The sequence below is a fragment of the Dicentrarchus labrax genome, unplaced genomic scaffold (assembly GCF_905237075.1).
Source record: "Dicentrarchus labrax unplaced genomic scaffold, dlabrax2021, whole genome shotgun sequence".
Lineage (NCBI taxonomy): Eukaryota > Metazoa > Chordata > Actinopteri > Moronidae > Dicentrarchus > Dicentrarchus labrax.
This window is the reverse complement of record NW_026136702.1, coordinates 26,600,426-26,625,582: the sequence shown is the minus strand read 5'-3', so window position 1 is coordinate 26,625,582 and position 25,157 is coordinate 26,600,426. Positions and strand designations below refer to the sequence as shown.

At 41.4% G+C, this 25,157-nt stretch overlaps 1 protein-coding gene across 1 annotated transcript; it reads right to left on the bottom strand.

Annotated features, from left to right (window-relative positions):
• Positions 1 to 71: 71 nt before the first annotated feature.
• edaradd (EDAR-associated death domain) lies at positions 72 to 23,596 on the bottom strand. Its single transcript, XM_051424508.1, has 6 exons — positions 23,412 to 23,596; positions 13,256 to 13,308; positions 12,854 to 12,896; positions 4,369 to 4,433; positions 2,235 to 2,280; positions 72 to 1,984 (listed from the first exon to the last, which is right to left on the bottom strand). Exons 1-6 carry the CDS (start codon positions 23,467 to 23,469, stop codon positions 1,596 to 1,598), a joined length of 654 nt encoding a protein of 217 aa, XP_051280468.1. The 5' UTR covers positions 23,470 to 23,596; the 3' UTR covers positions 72 to 1,595.
• Positions 23,597 to 25,157: the final 1,561 nt, after the last annotated feature.

The window sequence follows — 25,157 nt, the reverse complement described above, 5'->3', positions numbered from 1 at the left end:
TGTATGTTTTAACAGAAAGATGTCTTTGAGGTTGACGATGTCCTTAATTTTACTTTAAAAATGACAAAAGCTTTTATAGAGATGGATGTGTTTATTTCATACTGAGAAAGGAAGTATAATAAAAAAGAAATCCAGTATGTAAAAAAACAGAGAATTAATTGACCAAAAATAGGAATGTGAGCATTAAAAGTTTTAGTTTGTTTTTTTGTAGAAAATATTTAGGTCTGTTGGACTAAATTAAGGGGTTTTCTATTTAACAATTACTTTAGTTGTTAAAATCTCACTATCATTTGCTGTGATATTTCCCACATGGCTCATAGTCATTAAGACACAGCCAATGTGATTATTACTCAAAAGATGTGACACTCATCCTGCTGACATGTTTATTAGTATTATTTCCAAAAATAAGACAAAATATTTAATAAATAAATATTCTGCCATTGCCTTTGTGCTTTGCTTGTTATCCAGACATATGGAGTCAGATGCACATTAACAAGACTAAGAGCCTACAGTCATGGCTCAGTGATGCTATACTAACGCCAATGTCAGCATGCTAACATGCATGTAATGCATATAATGCAAATAACATTACTAATATATAGCAGGTTCAGTGTTCACCATCTTAATTTAGCATGTTAGCATGTTAATATTTGCTTATTAACACTGAACACAAAGTACAGCTAAGGATGATGGGCATGTCAGTTTTTCAGTTATTTGGTCATAAACCAAAGTATAAAATAATAAAAATTTCTTGACAATCTATCTAAACAAACCACAAATGTGAAATCAATTAAATCCTGTGATTCATGAAGCACACAGTGATGCTTCACTTTTCACTTATTGGTCATTGTTTTATCTTTTTCTTAAGATCATTTGCTGGAGTGCCTTGGTAGCCAAATGGTTACATTACATGCCAGATCCACATCATCTTTGGTTTGACTCCATCCCAATGGATGTGTTAAAGGAGTACTAGATACATTGTTGGAGATTGAGCTCTGTTTATTCTTATGGAAGTTGCTAAGTGATGCATTAAGACAAAGAAGTTTGATTTCCCAGTATAAAATTTTGCTTCTGTATTGTGGGGCAAGCACACTAGAGACTTCCGAGCTGATTCTCTGCTAACTTGAACAGGGATAAAATTGTGCGGGTCTTCTAGACTTTCCAAATGCTATTGAACTGAATGAATCACACTCTGATAGTGACATAGAGTCATTTTGCAGGGGTTGTGAAAACAATTTATCCACTGGTTTACAGCCACAATGTAACCCTATAGGAAAAAGTATTTTTGGGCCAGTGTGCATAATGTGACGGATGGTATTGCTGTGATTACACAGCCACTATGTAAAATAATAAAAGCCCAGCACTCTTCATGGGGGCTTAACAACCTTTGTTTCATGTCATGCCCCTTTCTCTTCGTCCATTTCCTGTCTGCCTGCCTCACTGTGTCTAATAAAGGTAAAAAAAAAGCACTTCTTAAACACTAGTTACTAATGATAAAATGTTGGTAAAATGTGAAGAAGGAGAAATCCCTAACAAGTACAACCCTGACAGAAGACAAAAAAGAGACGGGATAAATATACAGTGAGTCAAACTTGTTAAAGAGTCTGTTGCCAGCGTGACGGCCAGTCCTTCTCTATCCAGCTCTGCAGCAGTCGCAGCACATCAATGCGCTGGTAGATGCGGCAAAGTTCAGTGAGCTCAGTGACCGTCTTCTGGTTGTAGCGCAGCAGGAACTCCTGGGTGGGGCTGTGGGACAAGGAGCCCTGCGTCCGGTGCTCCAGCAGGGTCAGTTCATCGTAGCTCATCCCCCAGCGACTCGCAAAGTTCTTCCAGTTTTTGATGGTGCAGTGGTTTGGGTCCAGTTTGAGCCGCAGTAAGTCCAGGAGATCTTTGTCATTCATGAGGTCACTAATCTTGGGAGGAGGGGCTGGGCAGCAGCATTTTTCACAGGGGCTGTTAAGTAACTGCAGTTCTTTGGGGTAGTCTGAGCTCAAAGATGGACAAAGATGATGGAATTAGCTCAAGATGTGTGATCTTTGTATGTGTACATTGCGTACATGCAATCCACAGTATATGAACATCAAATGTACAAAGCATACTAATAATAAAAGACAAAATTAAAAAAATTAAAAAACCTAATTTCATTAATTTATTTAGTTACAAGACTATCTGCCTCCTGGTGGCCATCAGAAAGTATGGCCATTTCGGGTGTACTATCATAGGAATTGATTTACCTGGTGAAATTGATGTTGGGCACAGGCATTCGACATCTTCAACCGGCTACAACACAGAGAAACACAAGTGATTACTGTAGTTACATCACATTCATGTTCTGACTCTGTCATTTTCATTCAAATGCTCAAACTCAGTTGCAAACAGACATTAGAAACAGTCACCATTGTCCTCTCACATTTAAGGCTTTACACCAAAAAGTAGTAGTATCAGAATCAACAAATCATCTATTATATTATTATATTATATAATATTATTTTACATCACAATAAACATATATATAGTATCATGATATATATATCTAATATGCTCATGTTTAGAACTTTCACCATCTTATTTAGTGTGTTAGCACGCTAGAGGAAAAGTCAGGGCATCACCAACAATTCCTCCTTTAAAGATCAGTGTGCATCTAGTGGTGAAGTTGCAGATTACAACCATCTGAATACAGCTTAGCCTTCCAAGTGTGTAGGAGAAACTACAGGGACCACAAAACTCGTGAAAAACGTGACAGACCCTATCTATAGCCAGTGTTTGGTTTGTCCATTCTGGGCTACTGTAGAAACATGATGGTTCAACAGGTTGACCTCTGTAGAAGCGGACCCACTCCCTCTGTAGATAAAAACGTCTCATTCTAAGGTAACAAAAACACAAATTCTTATTTTCAGGTGATTATACACTAAACCTATGAATATTATATTTAATTTCTGACAATAGATCCTCCTAAATTTTACAAACTGGACCAAGAAGGACCATGAATGTCTGTGCAAAATCTCATCGCAATCCATCCAATAGTTGTGGAGAGTTCAGTCTGGACCATAATGGTGGACTGACACTGCCATTCCTACAGCAATGTCTCTAGCATGGCTAAAAAGTACAAGTTAGGCTACTCAACATTACAGCATTGCTCACATTGCCCAATACAATGTTTAAGTGAGTGGGCCAAGGGTGCTGCCAGGTTTAATATATCATTGTTCATTTATTGTGTTTTTAAAAACATTTCACCACAGTCTTCAGCTTTTATCTCAGTCCTAGCGTGATGCTGTTGAATCAAACAACCCTTTGAAATATACCAGCCATCCATCTTACTGTCCTTTCTTTTAAAGCAGATTTGTTGTATCAGGCACTCAGTGGCCTAACGTCATTCTCACCTTACAGTCAGCGGAAGTGTGTCAACTGTGAATGTGGCACACTATAAGGCCAGACAGAGAATCTAGACACTATCCATTGAGGGGTGTATACATTTTGCTAGAGATGACTGGACAGGCTGGAATGGACACATTTGTTTTTAAATTTCCACTACTAACTCTTCTTGTATGGTTATTTTCAACAATGCTGAAAGCTTCATATGACGTTAACACTCTTTCTGTCTGCTCTGTTATTAGCAATACTCACAGCTGCACCTTCAAGTTCAGTGGGAGAAAACCACATCCTGTATGTTCACAGCCTAAATTAGAAAGTACTCACAGAGTACAAAGTGTGTAAGCAATACTTCTGGCAGGGTAGGAAAAAACTGGTAGTTTTTACTGTTGACTTTAGAACTGTTTCATTAAGCTATCCATTAACGTTGACAGTTTTATTGAATTCTTCCTCTTAAAGGGTATTTACAGCGTTGTCCTGCAGTGGCCCAGTTTTGCAAACCCGCATCTGCCCACAGAGCTCAGAACAGGAACCAACTCGCAATTATTAGTGTAACATGTAGAAACACGAATTAAAATCCTAATTAACGGTTAAGCTGAATCAATCACCAACTGCTGCTGTGTCCACACGATTAGCGGGGCGCCGGTGTCAGAAAAGTTCTGTTAACTTGCGCAAAACCCGTTTTAAGTGACAGTGGGTGCCATCACAGGTGGCTGTTATCAGCATTGACAGTATATATATTAGACAGAGCTTCCGGGTCTGACAAATGAAGCCAACACGGAAGTATCTTAAAACCTGCATTCTATGTAAAGGCCAGCAGGAGGAGCTCCATTAGCTGTAATAACACCGTTTCCATTCACTCTAATGGAGAATGAGCCGACCGGAATGAGTGGGTTAGTGACAAAATGTGTGGACAAAATTAAGTGAAGCTGAAACTAAACTTTATTTGACAATAATGTTCAAAAACAGGTTGCACATGCATCAAAGGGGGTTACTGACCTGTCTTATTCTGTCTGAGGAGGGGTATCCAGACGGCATTGAGCTTAGGTGGAGTGTCACAGCATCTGTCGGAGACATATTACTGACATCAGTATATTCTGAATAAACCACTGCAACCACTGACAAATATGCTCACACATTTTTTCCAGTAAGATAAGGAATTTCAAAATGTAACCTGTACTATAAATTCCTAAATAGTGGCCAGGTCTGAATTTACCTTAACAGCAGAGACAGCAAGGCCTTTATTTGGTACAGGCTTAAATTAGATCTCCATAGCACACATTTCATCCAATTCCATCAGTATATGTCACACCTATTTAAGCATCTATTCTCAGTTTTTATTTTCTATTTTAGTTATTTTATCTCATTTGGATTTTAATTGTTTTTTGGGTCTCATGTACCTTATTTGTTTTCGTCATTTATGTGACCTGGCTGCTGTAACACCCTGTTCACATAAGCCGCCTGAGCATAAGTGGCTGTGACCTGCCCTATGTTTCCACATACACTTTCCCCTGTATAATGCCCATAAACAATCTAAATGTTCATGTCATTTAATTAACAATGCCTTACAGTTTAAACGTAAATGTGAGGAGTGCTAACCAGAAAGCACCAGCGGTTTGTTTACCCGAGAGAGAGAGAGAGAGAGAGAGAGAGAGAGAGAGAGAGAGAGAAAGACAGAGAGAGCAGGGGAAAGATACTGCATACTTCAGCTGGCTCACTTCCGGAAATTCTTTCACAAGTGAAGTTGTGTAAAATAAAAGATTACTAAAGTGCTTTTACTTTGAAAAGGAAGTTTAAACTGTACTGAAATACTTGAATATGACTACCAACAGATCCTTTCACTGTGCTGTTTTGCTGGGAGCCACGCGTGACTTGCGGAAAAAATAGGACTCTCAAGTGAAGCGTCACTGCAGACGTGCGTCTTACGCAGGCAGTGTGACCACTCTGATCTGTTAACATCGTCGCCAAAATAAAAACCAATCGTGGGCGGTGTGAACAAGCCATCACACAAGTGCTCTATCTATCTTTCTGTCTATCACTTATTTTCCTTTAGTTACTTCTGTATTTTTTTATCACTGTCAATGAAGCGAAAGATTCCCTGCACAAATGTTTAATAAATGTCCCTGTAGAAAAGGCCTCAAAGTTGGGACATATTATGTTTAGTGTGTGATTTCATAGATGTAGTGTTGGTCAGCTCATATATGAGCGCCCCCCCCCTGCTGGTTATATAGCGTAACTGACGGTACTTGGTCAGAGAGGTGTGTGCTCCGGTGAGACGGCAGAGTGAGGGATTCACGGTTCAATTAACAATTAACGCAACGGCAAGTGGTCTGTGCGTGGATGTAAAGTGAGTATGTCCGGATATATTGTTGATGTACTGTGTTTACGTTGCTGCAGCTATAGTTTATTTGTTGTTCTGATGTGTAGCTGTCAGACTTGCCATGTGGTCACTGTTTAAGCTAGTTGTAGCATTTAGCTCACCTGCCTCTGATCAAGTGTACGTCATGTCACATGTTACGTTATTGTTATCGCTCCGACTCGCTAGTGTAATGCTTACAGTGAGTGGTACTTAAATATTACCATGTGATGTTGTTTATATGTGTGTTAATATGCTAGTAAGTCAGGTGAAGAGTGTTTCAGAACTGTTATTTTGGGGATGTAGTAATTTCAGTACTCCTTTAGTATGTTTATTAGTGATTAAGAGCTTTATTCTTATTCATTTGTGTATATTTGTTATTGTTCCTTTGCTATAGAAAAACCACATGACCTCATTGCCAGCAAGAGGATATTAAACCACCTGCACTATCCATCACCTGCTTCTTCATTGTGGACCTCTGAGCATTAATTAGCCTTAAGTTGGTGCTCTGGCCGGCACCCCGGTGTGAACTCAGTGATAGCCCCTGAACTAACGCCATATACAGTAACATCCCAGTGTCTTCACTACATTTGATGGTCCTTCGAGCCGGATCACAGGGTTTACATCGGAGATGGAACAACGTTCAGAGTACGAAGCACGTGGTGCACGCCCCAGACGACACATTCGTCCACCAGCCCGCTATGCAGATTATGATGTGGATAATCTGGGCTATATCAGTCAGAGATACAGAGAGGACGTAGAGACGCTTCACCAGGAGGGAATGGTCAGGATGACCCCCCTCACCGCCGCTTATGACTCTTCCCTACTGAGCCGCATGCAGAGACAGCATGCTATTCCTCATGAGATGGACTCGTGCTATGGAGCCGAGGGCCAACAGTACACCCAGGAGACTCAGCAAGCCCCCCTGCTGTCACCCGAGCGTGATCTTGGGGAACGGTTCTATGAGCGCTCCACTCCCCTACATCCAGCACCGCACACCAGACACCCACATGAGGATGTAAAGACAGAGTTAGAGGACATCCGACATGAGAGACACCTTCTCCAGCGGACCCAGCGCAGCATGTCATCAGATATGGTGGAGCTCAGAGCACTGCGAGCAGACATGAGACAGTTAGTGGACGCTGTTCGGAACTTACAGAGCCCTTCTCCTCATACAAATCAGCCTGAATCCAAGCAGCCACCGCCACCGGCTGCACCTGCTGAAGAGGATGACTGGCCTGCTCCCCCCCCGTGGCCAGATCCAGCAATGATGGGACTGTCACCTGGGGACCAACCACCCCCGCCACCGCCACATCACAGTGTTCAGGCAACAGCCGAGCTTCCATATGATAGAGAAGAAGTTATATCGGCCCCTATTGCTAAGCCGCCTAAGAGCCTACTACAAGTTCAGCAGTCAGCATATGGCATCGTTCCTGATACCAGACCACCAAACTCTGATTCTTATCAACGTCCCTGGTTTAAGCCGGTTCAGCCTCCATTGCAGTCCTTCAGTTTGCCTCCAGCTGAGCCTAAGTATTCTGCAGCTTGTAGTGTTATCAAGAGCACGCCGGGATGCAATCCCCAGCAGACTAATGGTGGGTCCTGGATGCAACCACAACCATTGCCTCTAAACAGGACCTCCCATATTCCAGAGTCCAGTTACTATGGACCCCGCCCAACCATTCGCAACTTCTCCCATCGTGACCCAAGCGAGTTTGCGCGGCTGAGGCTGTCATTGGAGAACCTCTTACCACCAGGAGCCACTGAGCTGTTTAAGTATCAAGTTTTGGTCGATCACCTGCAACTAGAAGAGGCTCGGTTGATAGCAGACGCTTACCTCAACTCTCCAACACCCTTCTCTGACACGATGGCGGCCTTGAATGATAAGTTTGGTCAACCACATCAGATTGCATTGAGGCGTATTGCTGCTGTGTTGGACTCACCAGATATCAGGCGGGGAGATGTTGCTGCATTTGAGAAGTTTTCACTCCAGGTACAGTCGCTGGTGGGAATGTTGAGGACATTAGGCCTTGAGGGAGAAGCAGAGTTACAGTGTGGCTCACATGTTGCCCGCCTGCTGAGCAAATTACCACCTGAGCAGAGAGCTGAGTTTCGCCGCTGCATGTTCCATCGAGGCACACAAACTCATGCCTTACCTGATCTATCAGAGTGGCTGAAGTATGAGTCCTGGTGTCAGGACTCTGAAGGACAATTAGCAGTGAAAGGGGCTAGGGAGAGGCCAGTGCCCCGACCTGATGGTCGCCAGAGTAATCGGCCCACTACCGTGCTCCATAGTGGGAACAATGCAGACAAGAAGCCAGAAGGTCAAATCCCAGGCAGCTCCTTTAAGGGGAACAAGAGTAAGCCTTACTGTCCATTCTGCAATAATGAGGAGCACTATCTCAGTCAGTGTGCAGCAGTTTCCAGGCTGACCAAGGATCAGCTAACAGAGTGGATAAGGAGCAACAAGAGGTGTTGGCGCTGTGCACGGTCACATCAAGCTGCGAACTGATGAGACATGTTGAGAGACTATGGCAGGTTGATATGGTCCCATTCAGGAGCGAGAAGCTCGCCACCCGCTCAAAGCAAGACCATGAAGCCATCAGTATCCTCGAGACCAAGACCACCAGAGTAGAGGTCAAGGGCATTCTCCGTTATGCCACCCCACTGCTGCGCCGGAGGGACATGCCGCTCTTTCATGCTACCAAAGAAGCTGTCATGCCCACCTTGCGAGGCGTGGAACGGCGACTGGCCAAGGACCTTGCTCAGTCTGCAGCCTACAGAGTGGAGATGGAGAAACTGATCAAGGCAGGCTCTGTCATCAAGTGTGGCCCTGAAGCACCAGCTGACGAGGGTCGTGAGGCCTGGTACATCCCACACCATATGGTACGTCATAATGGCAAGAATAGACTGGTCTTCAACTGTTCCTACCAGTACCGAGGACAGAGCCTCAATGATTACCTGTTACCTGGGCCAACTCTAGGAGTATCACTTCTGGGAGTCCTGCTACGCTTCCGAGAACATGCAGTAGCGATCAGTGGAGACATCAAGGGCATGTTCCACCAGGTTCGCCTCCTCCCAGGAGATCGTGCCCTCCTCCGCTTTGTCTGGCGTGATGTCAGCCGAGGGGAACCTCCTGCGGTTTATGAGTGGCAAGTACTACCGTTTGGAACGACGTGTAGTCCGTGCTGTGCCACGTTCGCCTTACAGCGCCACGTCAATGACCACAGCCAGCCGGGGGAAGACGTGAGGATGTCAGTAGAGAGGTGTTTTTATGTGGACAATTGCCTCCAGAGCGTGCCCACCATCGCCGAGGCAAGGCACCTGGTGGACAAGTTGCGGACCATCTTGGCATCCGCTGGGTTTGAGCTACGTCAATGGGCCAGCAACGAACCAGAGGTCATAGGTCACCTACCTGAAGAGAGCCGTTCTGCTAGCGTGGAGCTCTGGCTAGCTCAGGACAAGACTGACACTCCAGAGTCCACGCTGGGGTTGAGCTGGCTCTTCCACACTGACATCCTCGGCTATAAGCACCGCCAAGTGGATTATGGTGCCCCCACAATGCGCAACATATACAAGGTTCTTGCAAGTCAGTATGACCCTTTGGGGTTCATCTTGCCCTACACCACCCGGGCTAAGGTACTGGTTCGCCATCTTTGGGACAAGCACCGGGGCTGGGACGACCCACTACTGCCCCAAGAGCTTCTGCAGCAGTGGCAAGCTTGGGAGGATGAATTGGACGTCCTACCACAGGTCACCCTGCCCCGACCGTACTTACCTAAGGAGGTGGACCTCTGCAGTCTTCACAGAGAGGTACACATATTTTGCGACGCCTCTGAAGAAGCGTATGGCTCTGTCGCGTACCTCCGGTCCACTGACCGACATGGTGGAGTGCATCTTTCCTTCCTGATGGCTCGCTCCAGAGTCGCTCCCAAGCGGTCACACTCCATGCCCCGATTAGAGCTTTGTGCTGCCCTAACCGGGGCACAGCTCGCACGAGTTCTAAGTAGAGAACTCACGCTCAACATCGACCAGATGATCCTGTGGTCTGACTCGACCACCGTGCTGACATGGTTGAAATCGGAATCCTGCCGATTCAAGGTCTTCGTTGGCACCCGTGTGGCTGAGATTCAGGAGTTGACCGACGGGCATGTTTGGAGATATGTTGATTCGGCGAACAACCCCGCTGATGATGTGACTCGAGGGAAAGGGCTGAGGGAACTAGTTGAGCCCAACAGATGGAGTAAGGGACCCTCTTTTCTCTTACTGGGTCCAGAATTGTGGCCAGAGGACCCTTCAGTTGACCAAGCCCATGATGTTTCAGAGCTGCGTAAGTCTGTCTTCTGTGGGGTCGCAGCAGTAGTATCAAGTCAGCCTGCTCCAGACCTTAACCAGTACAACTCCTGGAGGGAACTGCTGGAGGCGACAGCGTGGGAGCTGCATGGGGCGACCGACTGCAAAGGTCACCCTACTGCCGAGGATCATCGCCAAGCTGAGCGGTTGATCCTTCAGAGAGCTCAGATGGATAGTTTCCCACAAGAGTACAGTTTACTGAAAGCGGGGAAGCCAGTCCCTAGAAGTAGCCGACTTCTCACGCTATCTCCTGAGTTGGATGAGAGCGGAGAGCTCATCCGTGTTGGAGGACGTCTACGTCGATCAGAGGACCTGGAGCTGACCACTATTCATCCAGTCATCCTAGACCCAAACCATCAAGCTACTAAGCTTTTAATTCAGGACGTTGACATCCGACTCCATCACGCGGGTCCAGAGCGGGTGTTTGCTGAGCTTCGCCGCTCTTTCTGGATCCTGCGAGGGCGTGAGGCGGTTCGGCGCCACCAGTACGGCTGCGCGGACTGTCGGCGCTGGAGAGCCAAACCAGCCGTACCAAAGATGGCCGATCTCCCATCAGCCCGTTTGCGCCTGTTCAAGCCTGCTTTTTATTCTACAGGGATGGACTGCTTTGGACCCCTTGAAGTCAAGGTGGGCCGGCGGCGGGAGAAGAGATGGGGGATCATCTTCAAGTGCCTTACCACCAGGGCAGTGCACCTGGACCTCCTTACCGCCGTTGATACGGATGCCTTCCTAATGGCCCTTCGTCGGTTCATCGCACGCAGAGGAAAACCTGCAGAGCTGTTCTCCGATCAGGGAACGAACTTCAAGGGAGGAGAGAGGGAACTCCGGGAAGCCTTCACTAAGATCTCTCCACCCTTACAGGAGCACCTTGCACCACATAAGATTGCATTCCACTTTAACCCCCCAGCAGCCCCCCACTTCGGAGGGGTGTGGGAGAGGGAGATACGCTCAGTTAAGAGCGCACTCTATGTCACCGTGGGTGCTCAACCAGTCGCAGAAGAAGTGCTTCACACGGTGCTCACTGAGGTGGAAGGGATTCTTAACAGTAAGCCCCTGGGATATGTGTCTTCCGATGCCAGTGACCCGGACCCAGTGACTCCCAATGTTCTTCTGATGGGGCGGCCGGACGGGTCGTTACCTCAAGTAGTCTACCCAGGGAATGAGCTCATCAGTCGCCGCCGTTGGAAGCACTCCCAAATTCTGGCTGATCACTTCTGGGCTCGTTTCATCCGGCTCTACGTGCCAAGTCTTCAAGTTCGCCAGAAGTGGCAGGCTTCACCAGCTGACATCGTTCAAGACTGTGTGGTGATGATCGCTGATCCACAACTACCCAGGGCCCTGTGGCCCATAGGGAGAGTGATCAAGACTCATCTGAGCCCCGATGGACACATCCGGTCAGCTGATGTGAAAGTGAGAGAAAGGGTTTACACCCGGCCGGTGGCCAGGCTGGTTGTCCTCCCTGCACTTCCGTCTGGAGACGATGAGAACAAATCCCCTCCTACAACCTCATCCCAACCATAGACTTTGTGGCCTTAGTGATGAGCAAATGTATAACCTACATTTGGGGGCGGCTGTAGAAAAGGCCTCAAAGTTGGGACATATTATGTTTAGTGTGTGATTTCATAGATGTAGTGTTGGTCAGCTCATATATGAGCGCCCCCCCCCTGCTGGTTATATAGCGTAACTGACGGTACTTGGTCAGAGAGGTGTGTGCTCCGGTGAGACGGCAGAGTGAGGGATTCACGGTTCAATTAACAATTAACGCAACGGCAAGTGGTCTGTGCGTGGATGGAAAGTGAGTATGTCCGGATATATTGTTGATGTACTGTGTTTACGTTGCTGCAGCTATAGTTTATTTGTTGTTCTGATGTGTAGCTGTCAGACTTGCCATGTGGTCACTGTTTAAGCTAGTTGTAGCATTTAGCTCACCTGCCTCTGATCAAGTGTACGTCATGTCACATGTTACGTTATTGTTATCGCTCCGACTCGCTAGTGTAATGCTTACAGTGAGTGGTACTTAAATATTACCATGTGATGTTGTTTATATGTGTGTTAATATGCTAGTAAGTCAGGTGAAGAGTGTTTCAGAACTGTTATTTTGGGGATGTAGTAATTTCAGTACTCCTTTAGTATGTTTATTAGTGATTAAGAGCTTTATTCTTATTCATTTGTGTATATTTGTTATTGTTCCTTTGCTATAGAAAAACCACATGACCTCATTGCCAGCAAGAGGATATTAAACCACCTGCACTATCCATCACCTGCTTCTTCATTGTGGACCTCTGAGCATTAATTAGCCTTAAGTTGGTGTTCTGGCCGGCACCCCGGTGTGAACTCAGTGATAGCCCCTGAACTAACGCCATATACAGTAACATCCCAGTGTCTTCACTACAGTCCCATCCCTGACAAATAACAGCAGGTCTCAGTTACTTTTATAGTTACTTTAAGTTCTTTGGATGTATAAAACAGATTAAATCCCATTTTTTAATTATCATTTCCTATTCTAATATTATTCATACTGGTTTAAATAAACAATTTGATAGTATTTGTGCAAAAGGAATTAAAGGCCTGTCGCCTACAGAGGCCTGTTCCAAATAAAGGCAGGTTGAGTTCAGTGACTGGAGCAAATAAAAGGCTACACTATTAATTGAAGTATTACCTCTCATTGGCCATAAAAGGTGACAAATTTACAATATGTATGAATAGTATAATTGAAATAGTATGTCCACATATGCTTTGTAAAATGGACTATTGTGGTTCGTCTCAGTTATTTACCATGGGGATCTGTCACCTGCACTGGATAATTGGCCTCCAAGGACTGTGGGAGAGACAAGGGCAGACAAGATCATATTAGAAAGTAAAATAACTAAACCTGTGAAACACAAGTTTGATCTGCTCTGTTAACCCTCTTCTTAGGAGATTTGTATTCAGTCTGTTCTTGAGACTGAGGCAACATTCAAGATGTAGTCTTCAACTATGAAAGAAAATGACTCCATCATGTGCCTGCTACAACCTGTTCTTCAATTAGCCCTTGGGCACTAGCAATCACAGCACAGTATGTTTGGTTATGGTACATTTCTTAGCAGATTACTGCAAGACTCTGCTTTCTGAGGAAGAACAATGAGAAATCAGCACAAAGCAAACTGGATAGAAGACATGTACTGTAAAGGTACTCACAATTTCAAAGCTGGTGGTGTCTGTGTCCTCCACAGGTTCAGAGCTGGTTCTGTCTGTTACAAAAAATGAAGAGGCTTCAGTATAGTGAATATATTCTTTCAGCTGTACTCACTCATCCCCTTCCTACATGTCACGAGTTTCAACCACAGAGATGCACAGAAAAACCACATCCTTCTGCCAACAAGTACATTCTGGAGAGTACGAGGTAGTCTGGACATGTTAATGTAGACAGTAAAACTGGGTGGTAATGACACACCATGAGCATTTAAATAAGGCAAACTGTTTTAATAGTCATGACTCTGTTTTAATGTAAGCTAAAGTTTAGGTATGTTTACCATGCATTTCATTACTGATAGATAGATAGATAGACTTTATTAATCCCCGGATGGAAATTGGGTACTGACTAAAGCAAACCAGCTCGTAATAGTTCATGAAAGTTTCCTAGAAAGAATGAAAATACTGTTCAGCATCAACACGGACCACTCTCAAATCAAATGCCCCCAGCACTGATAAGGAATATTTTCAACCAGCACATTCAAGGATGAGTTGGGTGAGCACCACAAAGGAAGCTTTTCAGCTCCAGAAAATACCTGGCCAGGCCTATGAGGGCCTTCATCAGTCTACGTCACTATAAAGCCACTGTATCCAAAGGGCTCCAAATAAAGAACTGCTCTGGCCTTTCTTGGGTTACACTCTCTGACGATGAAACTTTAATTTGCATGGGAAACTAGAATTAGGATTAAGTGATTAGGTGGAAGCAGGCTGTTTCCTACATGCAGCTTCCAAGGTATTGTTCACCTGAGAGAAAGTAGTCATGTATGTAGGTCACAGACAGAGTTTAACCAGCCAAGACTTAGTAAAACACTCATTTTAGCCTGATTTTATATGACACATTGTGTGGATTCTGGCACAGTAGTCAAATTGTCATAAACAGTAACACCAGTTGCACATATTAGATACGTTGTCTCGTTTAGATTTATCTTTCTATTCATTACTTTAATTCCTTAAAACTTTACATAAAGTCCTCCTCCAGTCAGCTTCTCTTTCCTGCAGTGTGATGTTTGAATGATGTATGTGCAGCGTTTTCTCTGAGCTCATTGAAAATCTGATTTAGGGGCGGGACCTACGGCATGATTTGTGACATCACATAAAGTTTGGAAGTAGGGCTGTACAATGTAGGCCTCATATTGTGATTATTCTGATAGATATTGTGATATGAGTCACGATTAGGGGTCTGGGAATGATCTTCTTTGTATCACAATTTGAATTTTCATTGGTTAATTCAATGTTAAACATTTGCTGCGGTCTGTACCGAACAATCTGAAGAACAAGATTTGTAGGCCAGGACTACAGTAGCCCGCACTACAGTACTTCATTTTAATGTTGTTAGTCACACATCTTATCTTTACCAACACATTACAGCTTCTGCGATTTGGATATTGCAGTTTTTCATATTGTGATTTCAATAATATTTTAATTCATGTACAGATTAATTGTGCAGCCCTATTATGAAGTCAAATGCACATACACTGAGGGGATCTTTAAGATTCTATCAAGAATATCTCTAATACAGTCCTACTGTGAGGTAAATAGTATTGCCCATGTGAATCAAACCTGCTCATTAAAAAAAACATTGCTCCATAGCCCTACTAGTGGCTAAAAACTTTAATGGATAAGTCTGGTGACATTTTTTCTACTGTTAACAAATCCCATTAGAAAACCCAAGCCAACAATGAATGTATCCTAACAGGTATTGCCATGTGTATCCAAAGCCTGATCTATCTTGCCCTGGACATAAAGCTCTATTGTTGTCCAAAAAAAACACATCAGTGAACCACACTATTACATTGGGTGACATGTTCCTTTATTATCATGAATACACACTGTAGTTTATTTGGACTCAATCCCACATACAGAGTCCTGCTTGCGCCAAATACTCACTCACTCAATTTAATCCACAGCTGAAAATAGTCCTCAACAAATGCACTATTTACTCTTGAATACTTAAAAAGAAAGCATACATTCATGACAAGATGTCTTTAGTAGGAACCAATGGGTTAGGAGCTCAGAGTTCATAGAGACAAAAATATAGAATAAAACAAGTCATATACTTTAATTCAGTGGTTGTCAATGTCCCTGTATTGTGCAGTATATTATAAATAATGTGGTGACAAAAAGAGCCAAGGTGGAGGGATGAGGACAAACTTATGTTGATCAATGAATATGAAGAAAACATATGAAGAGTACAGACAGATGTTATCCCCTCCAGTCTGAAGTAATACATTGGCAAGAAATTATGAATGGCATTATGCGTTTCTTTTTTCCTGTGTGAAATGAAAACACTTGTCTAGAGAAGCAAAGTAAGAGAACCACTTCAGAAAACACCTTCTAACAAGTTATGCATCTGGGCATTTACACGTTACATGATTTAAGGGGACATAGATAAAACTTAAACTGTCTCATATTAAGCAATAAAAATGTTAATTGTTGTACAATTGAGAACTGGTTTGGACAAAGACAAAAATAACTTAAGAAATGCTCATTCATTTTATTCCTGTAGGAATGTCTATAATCCTCCAAGACCAAAGACCAAAGCAGCCAAACTCAAAAACTGTTTTCTTAGACAGGCTGCTACAGTTCTCAATTCAGTGATTCCTTGCATTTGTTACTCAAATGCAACCAAATCCACAGAAAGTAAAAGTCCATAGCTCAGTAGTTTAAATAACAGATGAGATACAATACAGTAATTAAAGGATAGAATGATAATGATAGGTAATTAAACATTTTTAGTCATTCGTAACTTTGACAAGCTGTGTCAATGTGTGTGTTATGTCCCAAGGCATGCAGCTATTGCGGTCCTATCAGCTGACTCTGCCGGAGTGAGAGCTCCCAGTGAACAGCACAGCCAGACCGGGATGAATACAGCATCCGATACAGACAGAGGACAGTTTGACAACAGGGAATACAGCACCATGTTTATTTTTTTACCGAAGCTGAGTCAGCTAGCATTAACTGCACAAGCTAACTAGCTTACAGCAGCTAACATTACTGTTAATCCATCAGGAAACTCTATAAGTGACCTCGGTACCACTGTCATCAAAACTGGCTGCAGACTGTCTCAGAGGCATTGTTCAGTCCCAGCGTACAAATATTTTGCCATAAATATATGATGATTTTCAAAGCCATGATGTTGCTAGCTAGCTAACATTAACTAATTAATCTTAGCTCTGTGTCTCTTAGAGTTGAGAATTGATTGATTTGTGGATGTCATTATTGGTTCAAATTGGTTGGTTATGTAAGCACAAATCACATTTTGTTTTATAGGAAGACAAAATAATTGGATTTAGATATAAAAACTTTTTGGCATACAATGTTAAAAATGCATTTTCCATTTCATCTGGACTTTATTTTAACCCTAATCATAACCACTATTTGACTAATCTCAACTCTTATCTTAACCTTAACCTAACCTTAACTACTGACCCAGTTAGTCTGAAATGTGTCCCAGTGGCTTGGCCCACACACCCACACTTACACACATACATTAAATATAAACTCCCCTGTACAAAGTCTGACGTCAAAACCCATGACTGCAAAAACGCCTCAACAGCATATTATCATAAGCCTTATAAAATCAATGACAACTCATTCTATAAGGCTGCACTTCCTGTAACCTGCCAGTAACCACATCTCTAAATTATTTATTACTTGTACTTCAACTGTCATTCCTTGCAGTTTTGGTGAATTTCTCATTATGGAATTAAATGTTTTCACTTGTTAATTTCTAAAAAACAAAGGGCCACAGGTGACAGTCAGTGCAATCCATTAGACGGGTAATAGAAGGTAAATCCCCATCACCACCACCAGCCCACACAAAGACAACTAGGAAATGTTGACATGTTGCACTTTGCTTCCATATTGCTTTCAGTCTCTCTATTTCTAGAGAGTTATTTGGTTACTGAGTGTGGAATCAATCATTCTTGAGAAAGACATGTTAAACATGATACAAGTTGCCTTCATTTTAAATGTTTGTATCATCCTGCTATAGCATTCATTAAAACCACCCTTATTATTATAATTTCCGTGGCCAGAAAAAGCTTTACACATATATATATAATATCACACCACAAGTCTTGTGGGTTAGTGCCAGAGATAGATCTTTAAAGGACTCCAGATACCATTAGCTTTGCATTTTAATCTAATTTATGGTAAATTGCCTTTACCTGACATTATTGCTGACCATTTTTCAAACATTTCAGTTTGGTCAGAACAAGGCATGGTATTGAACCAAGATGTTTTCTCTTTTCTTCCCGGCTTCAGTAAGAGTTTGACTATGTTATAAATATTTTGATCTTATTGGTTGAAATGTGCCCGTGATAGGTGGTTGTTCATCTTATGACCTGCTAAGTATTTTTTGCAAGTGCCTGCACTTTTCCAAACTGTTTCCAAGGTCAACTTCCTAGATGGTTATGTGTAACAAAATATCTTGCTCAGTCAGGTTACATGATCTCAAAATGCCAGATACTGGCTTTCACTACTAGGGGCAAAGGCCTGGATGATGTAAGCCCCTTTTGCTACCTTGCAAACTGAATAACCTAAAATGTCCTCACCTGGACCAGGACTTTTAGAGAATTATGGGTACATAGAAGCAAAGATAAAAACTTAAGGGCTGCAACCAATAGAAATGTCTCTAAAAATGTCTCTATTAATTGATTAATTGTTTGGTTTATAACATATCAGGCCAGAAACAGGCCAAAACCCAGTGATCTTAATCCTCAAGCTGAAACTGATTATTTTGCTTGAAGAATTACTTAAATGATTATCAAAATTGTTTTAAGTTTTTTGTCGAGTTACTTATCGTTTGAGTTCTGAAAACTGTCCCTACAACTCACCATACTATCTATCACATTACACGCTTTGTGAATAACTTGCAGTAGAAAAGCCACAGACTCTTTAAACCCAAAAGCCCTTGAACACACCAAAAGAGAGGGTTTTCAGAAACTGTCCAAGCTTGCAATAGCATTACCACATTTCTAATTAATACGCTCAAATGTGAAAAACTACCAGTAAATACAGTGTATATGGGTATATGAGTGATATTCCCCTTTAAGTATAGTGCAGCAAGTATTAGGAATACAGCCAGTCACCCAATTATCAAGTGTAAGTCGAACCCCAGATCAGTTGAGCATTGTTTCTCCCTCTCTGGGAATGCAGGGGCATGTAACTGCATGCTTTGGATAAAGTTCAAGAGATGAAATATAAACCACATCATAATACATTGCTTAGGGCCATAATTCCACACAGGTGAACCCAGCTTTTCTGCATTTTGACCACCCATATCTCATATGAAAGGATAAAGTACAGTTTCTTAGCAGTCTGTGTAGTGGGGCATTTGCTTTATCATAAGTCTGTTTCCACACATGAATGGAGGTGAATGGCATGCCAATACCTGACCCAGGCCCCAGTGAAGTCTAGACTGAGAGCATCTATATACACACATCTTGTACAAACTCTCTGCTACATGTTTATCATGGCTGACAGTGGGTGGTAAGTGTGTCTCTTTCACTGTGTGTGTGTGTGTGTGTGTGTGTGTGTGTGTGTGTGTGTGTGTGTGTGTGTGTGTGTGCCTGAGCTGAATAGGATTAGACTGGTAACTCTTTAATGACATATCAGCCAATCAAAAATGGATGTTTCTCCCTGATCACTCATATGAAAGCATTCAGCAAAAACCTGACATGTACTTTTTATCAGTACTGTAGTATCACAGAATACCACTGAATAGGTGCAGTGGGTAACTTGACTTTAAGGGAATACATCAGCATTTTTGGAAATATGCTGATTCACTTTGTTTCAGAGAGTTAGAGGACAACTTCGATACCTTTATTATCTCTGTGTGTAAAGTACAAAGCTGGGGCCTTATTTATGGAATGCATTTCAGATAAATTTTGATCTTAGGTATGACTTAAGCAGAAAAATACATATATAAGTAGCTATTTATAAAACCTTACTTTGACACGGAAGTTATCTTAATTCTAAGCAACATCTACACATGATGGAAGTGATTTTCCAGCTGGTTATGTCAGGTTAATTATGCATTAGCTTTATGAACATGGGTTGCTGTGGCTCAGAGGCAGAGGTCAATTACGACCATTAAAGAAGCTCTTTTACTATAAAGCACAGTTTATTGGTCTATTCTATATAAAAATATATTTTTCTGCAAAGTGAGAGTAAAATAATCTGATAATTAGCCTGTTCAGCCACTGTCAGTAATCAATGCATACACATTACGTTTTAAGTATGATAAAGACAACTTTATCATACTTAAAGAACAATTTAAAATATACATAGCAGTGAAAAGCTCCCTGTGCTTTAACAATTCCTAATGTCAGTAAAAACATGTAGCTCTAGAAATACAAGCTAAAGGGCGTCATATGTTGTAATTTGAGATTCATAGATCGCAGGTAAGTAAGTTACAAATGGGCTTCTTACAACCTGCTTAATAAAGCTCAGAATCTTTTATGAATCAAACGTAAGCACACTGACAACTAGCTTAGCTGAAAAGACTCCAGGCGGGAGTGAATAGCTAGCCTGGCTGTGTCCAAAGTTTGTATCTACTTTAATCTGTATACAAAGAGAAACATAAAAATGCCAATTTGTGGTTTAAGGTGGAGTTACATACTATAACTATGCCAGGTTAGTACCATCATGCCTGTACAGGGACCAATCCAAAACCTGTGTTCCCCAATGGTACAGTGAAAGAAGTCTTTCCCTAAAACTCTAAATTTTAGGTAAGTTTTTAATTTTTTTTTCTCTTTTAGCAACATTTTCATCCCTGTTATGCATGTTTTCCCCCCAAGAGAAATAGTCCCTGTGAAATCAGATTAGGAAGAGATTAATGTTGCTGTTGTTGTATTTATAACAATGAGAAAATATGTTTTTTGTCAATAGTTTCAAGTTTTATTGAGATCCACATTAAACCAAAGATATTTTTACCCATATTAGTCAAACAAAAAGTCAAGCTCAACAGTTTCCAGCCACTGTGCTGATAAGGTCAACTGGGTGGAAAAAGGATCTCAGAGTTATAGAGGCCTGGCTACTGGAGAGTTTTTTTCTTTTCTTTTCATGGCAGGATGTGTTAAGCATTTGGTTAATGATTAATCTTCTGGTATAATCTGATCATAATCTTCTACATCTACAGAAGTGACAACTGATTGGCTCACTATAGTTCACTGTCACAGCTGCAAAGCCACATATGCCATCAGTTTGAATGCGTCAGTGTGTGTTACCTTTACAGCTGTGGTTTATGTTGCTTTTAAATTTCTCAGAATGTGTAAAAACAAGACTAAAATTATTAAAAACATCAAATATTTACTATATATACATATAAATATATAAACAGATACAGGGCATAGCTTGGCCTAACATACCATTCTTTTCATTGTTCTAAATTTTTGTCGCATTACAAAAAACATGTGATGCTGCATTAAACTTTTCATATGATAAAGAAAAGAAATTTAATAAAGTTATAACTAAGCATTGACAAATTTGAACAACCACTTTGGCTTAGTTTACAGATGTACTCAAGATCTGCTATAAGCTATAATTCAGCAAAGGGAACTACAGTGTGTACTCTGATCATATAGGATTGCAGACAAACAGCCATTACACACCCGCAGTGTGACACATAACACATGTTCATTATCCTGTGTCAAACACGTGTGTGAAAGTGGCTTAGGTAATTCTACAGGCACGAAAAACAAACTTGGTTACACTTACATCATATAGTCAGGTCCCCTAAAATTCACTCATGAATTTACAAAAAGGTAACTAAGGGCGATAGAGGAATTTTCCACCACAATTACTTACAGTATGTAGCAGTGTAGACAAGGTTTTGAAACCTTTAAATTAAGTTAAATAAATAAAGTTTTCTCCACACACAATCATAACAGAGAAAAACACAGCTGTTATCTGTAGATTTGTGCAAATAACGTAAATGTCATGCTGTGGGGAAATTTGCAATTTTTACGTCTGTATTACTTCACAGTTGCCACACTGTAAAATCCCTATTTAGCCTCCTCCATCATGACACCTGATCTAGTTTGAGGGTTCTCTTCCATCATTGAGTAAACTGACCAAGCTACATATTTTATGGATATTTCATTTTATATTCAATGCATAACAATAACAGTAGAGAACAACTGATGGATCCAAACAGTGAACACTAACTGCAGGAAGTCTGTGAGATTAGTAAGAATTTTGAGCAGATTATTTTCTATGAGATTCATTTTCATGATATTAGGAACTTCTTTGACAATTATCTGTCTGTATTATGTATTTTTTTTATTTTTAACAACCAAACATACTTAATAGGCTTCTTTTGGACAAACTCAGTGTGTTCTTCTCATTGTTCTATTAGCTCTTTGGTTGTTTTAACTGTGTATGTTTCTAATGCAGGATGAGAGTTTCTCAGAAGGTGAAGGCTCTGTGACTATACCTTGTGTTCAGGTTTTCATCGTGTCCATAAATGATGATCTAAACTTAAATAAGAACAATTTCATTTAGGTCCCCCCCCCCCCACAGAAATATATATGTATATATATACATATATTTTAAGTTTTCTTTCACCCCTTAAAATTAAGAAGGCCTTGCGACTGCCTGTGAAGCTGTGGCGACCGCCAACCTTCTGATTAGCTCTCTGTTTCTTTCCACAGTGAATAGACTGTACTTATATAGCGCCTTTCAAGTCTTCCAACCACTCAAAGTGCTGTTACACTACATGCTACATTCACTAGTTCACACATATTCACAAACAGAATCTAATTCATTCATTCAAATTCAGTATCTTGCCCAAGGACACTTCGACATGCAGCTGCCTGGGATCGAATCGACAACCTTCTAATTAGTGGATGACCTGCTCTACCTCCTGATCCACAGCCGCCCAACAGTCTTTCCAACAATCACCACCTCTGGTTTGGGAAAAATAAACCCTTAATTCACAGAGTTACTTGCAATGAAGGCAACATAAGATAATCTGCTATCGCTCGCCACCAGACACCATAGACAAAAACGCTAATTTTAGCTAGGGTATCGTAACATTGTAAACAAAATGGATGGAAACAACATAAAACTCACAAGAACAGTCTTTGTTAGTCTTTCCACTGTTCCAACAATCACAAACCCTGGTTTGGTGGAAATAAAGAGTAGATGAGAAAAACAGCAGTTTGAGCCGCTCTACTTGGCTGTAAACGGAGAACTTACATGCACTAACAGGGACGCATGGCCAGACTGGCTTTACAAACAAACCAGAGAGTGGTTGCCAAAGCAACACAAGAAGAGGGGACAGTGACGTTGTTCTCTGCTTTATCAGTGTTTTTAATCTTATAACCTTAAAGACAAGTTATCTGCTATGATAAATGTTAATAAATTCATAGATGGTTCTTATAATGCAAAATGTCATAATGGAGGCGGTTTATCACCAGCATTAGGGATTTTTTACAACCTGGCAACCTTTTGTTTCGAACTGCACTACAAGCCTCTAAACCCTTTTAATGTGTGTCTTATGGACTATTATTAGGTTAGAGGTTATTCTAGTTGGGACAGAAAAATAAGAGTTTTTTGAAGGTAAGGAGCTCTTCTGCTGAGTTAATGTGAATAGACCTATAAAAAGAGCATTGACTATGTTACAGCACATCAACCGCTGACACTGAGAGGAATAAGGCAAAAGACAGGTTCAAATGGAAAACAAATGCCACTGTGCAACAGGTAGCCTAACGGGTTTTCCATTATTAGAGAGGGAATTTTTATACTGTGGTTGTGGTTGTAGATGGATACCCAGGAAACACTTGTCTGATTTCCCCCACACTAACGGTGCTAAAGTGAGTTTTTAAAAGAATTTAAAAGGATAAATGTAGGCTACTCCCTATCAAATAAAACGATCTGAAATGGTAAAATTGTTTATTTAGGTTGTTAAAACAAAAACAATAATAATACAGTACAAGAACAATTTAGGAGGTCTTAAAGTTGTAGTTTGCAAAGTTAATTTAGATCATGTAAAAGAAATGAAGAGCGGTTTGGGATGAACAGTTAACATTACCATACTGTATGAGTATCGAACGAATGTCCACACAGAGGCAAAGACACTTGAATTTTTACTTACCAAAAGGCTCCTTATACGCCCTCAAACTACTCATTTTAGAAGTTGTGGAGTCTCCCATGCAGGGAAATGTATGAGTATGATTGATACAAACTGTCTATGTAACGTTAACAGATCAAAAAGAGACGGTAATCCTTCACACGGAGCTCAGAGAAAGCGCTAATGCCAGCCCGGTGGCGGCGGCTCAGACTGATGAGATACCTCAGTGTAAAGGTACCAGGATCACTGTTGCCTTCATGGTCCGCTCGTAAATTCAACACTCAGTTTCAGAAGTTGTTACTGGTTGGCTGTCTGTAGATACTTTTGTTGAACGATATAACTTTTCTACTATTACGTTTAAGGATATTAGTACTGATGATTTTCCGGTTAAAGTTGGAGTTCTATTCCATATTTGTAAGTTTTTATCATAAAAAAGAAAACAGTTTTCCTTATTAATGCTGGTGAGATATTACGGTGGACGACTTTGTTCCTTATAAACTCCGTTAAAATGCTGTATTAATAAAGGTTCTGCCATGAGATATGATGGTCTTTCACTGTTACAGAAACTGCATTTAACTTATTTAGAGTTTACGGTCTTTTACTGTCATGGTTAAACAGTTTTCAACTTTTTTTACAGTGTAGGCAAAATTTTGGCGATGGAAAAACTGGCATGGCCATTTTCAGTTATTATTTGACCTCTGACCTCAAGATATCTGATTGAAAATGGACATAAACATTACTGGAATTGCATAAATTGGGAGTGACAGAAAGCTGAGACACAGACTTCATGGGAGATGAAGATTATGACTATGATGTTTTATGATGATAATACTACTGCTACTACTACTACTACTACCACCACCACCACTACTACCACCACCACCACTTTCTTAGCCACACCCGTTCCCAGCCCCTTCCCCTTGAAGGTCAGATCCTCTACCCACTCACCTAAACCAGAGTCTCATTCACACACACATACAATAAAAACAATATAAAACCAAAAACTACACTAACAAGGAAAATACAATACAAATACAACTGTATACTTGCAAACTTCACATACTACAAATAGTGAGCTCAGTTGTTTGTTGATTCTTGGTTGATTTTTTTTTTCTTTTTTACACGACTCAAAATCAATAAGGCCCCTTGCCTTTGACAGCCACTAGCTGGGGCCCCAGTGCAGTAGGATATAATACAAATCTACTATAAGTTTATGAAAGGATGTTAATTTAGAGCGGACAAGCACATTGATTTGATTGACATTTTAAAGGATTTAGTGGCATCTAGTGTACTTGCTGCTCCCTCGCTTCACTCTCCCCTTCTAAGTGTGCAGGAGAAACTACAGCAAAACTTGCAACAAACATAAAAGGCTTCTATCTCAAGCCAGTGTTTGGTTTGTAGAAACATAGCAAATTCTTATATTCAGGTCATTATACACTAATGAAAACATACTTATGAATAATTTATTCAGTTTCTGCCAATAGATTTAGAAAAGATATAGAAAAATAGAGTGTTTTTGTGTGTGCGCATGTATGTCAAACTGGGTGAATTAGCTCATCTGGCATGGGCAGTATAGGCAAATGCTAAGGGTGCCGTCCATCTAGGGGGCGCCACAATGGGGGAAGAAAAAAAAAACAAAAGGTGCAACTTTCAATATTTTTATACTAAAACAAGTTGATGCTATTAATTCAATTCAATTTTATTTGTATAGCACCAATTCATAACAGAAGTTATCTCAGGACACTTTTCAAATAGAGCAGGTCTAGACCG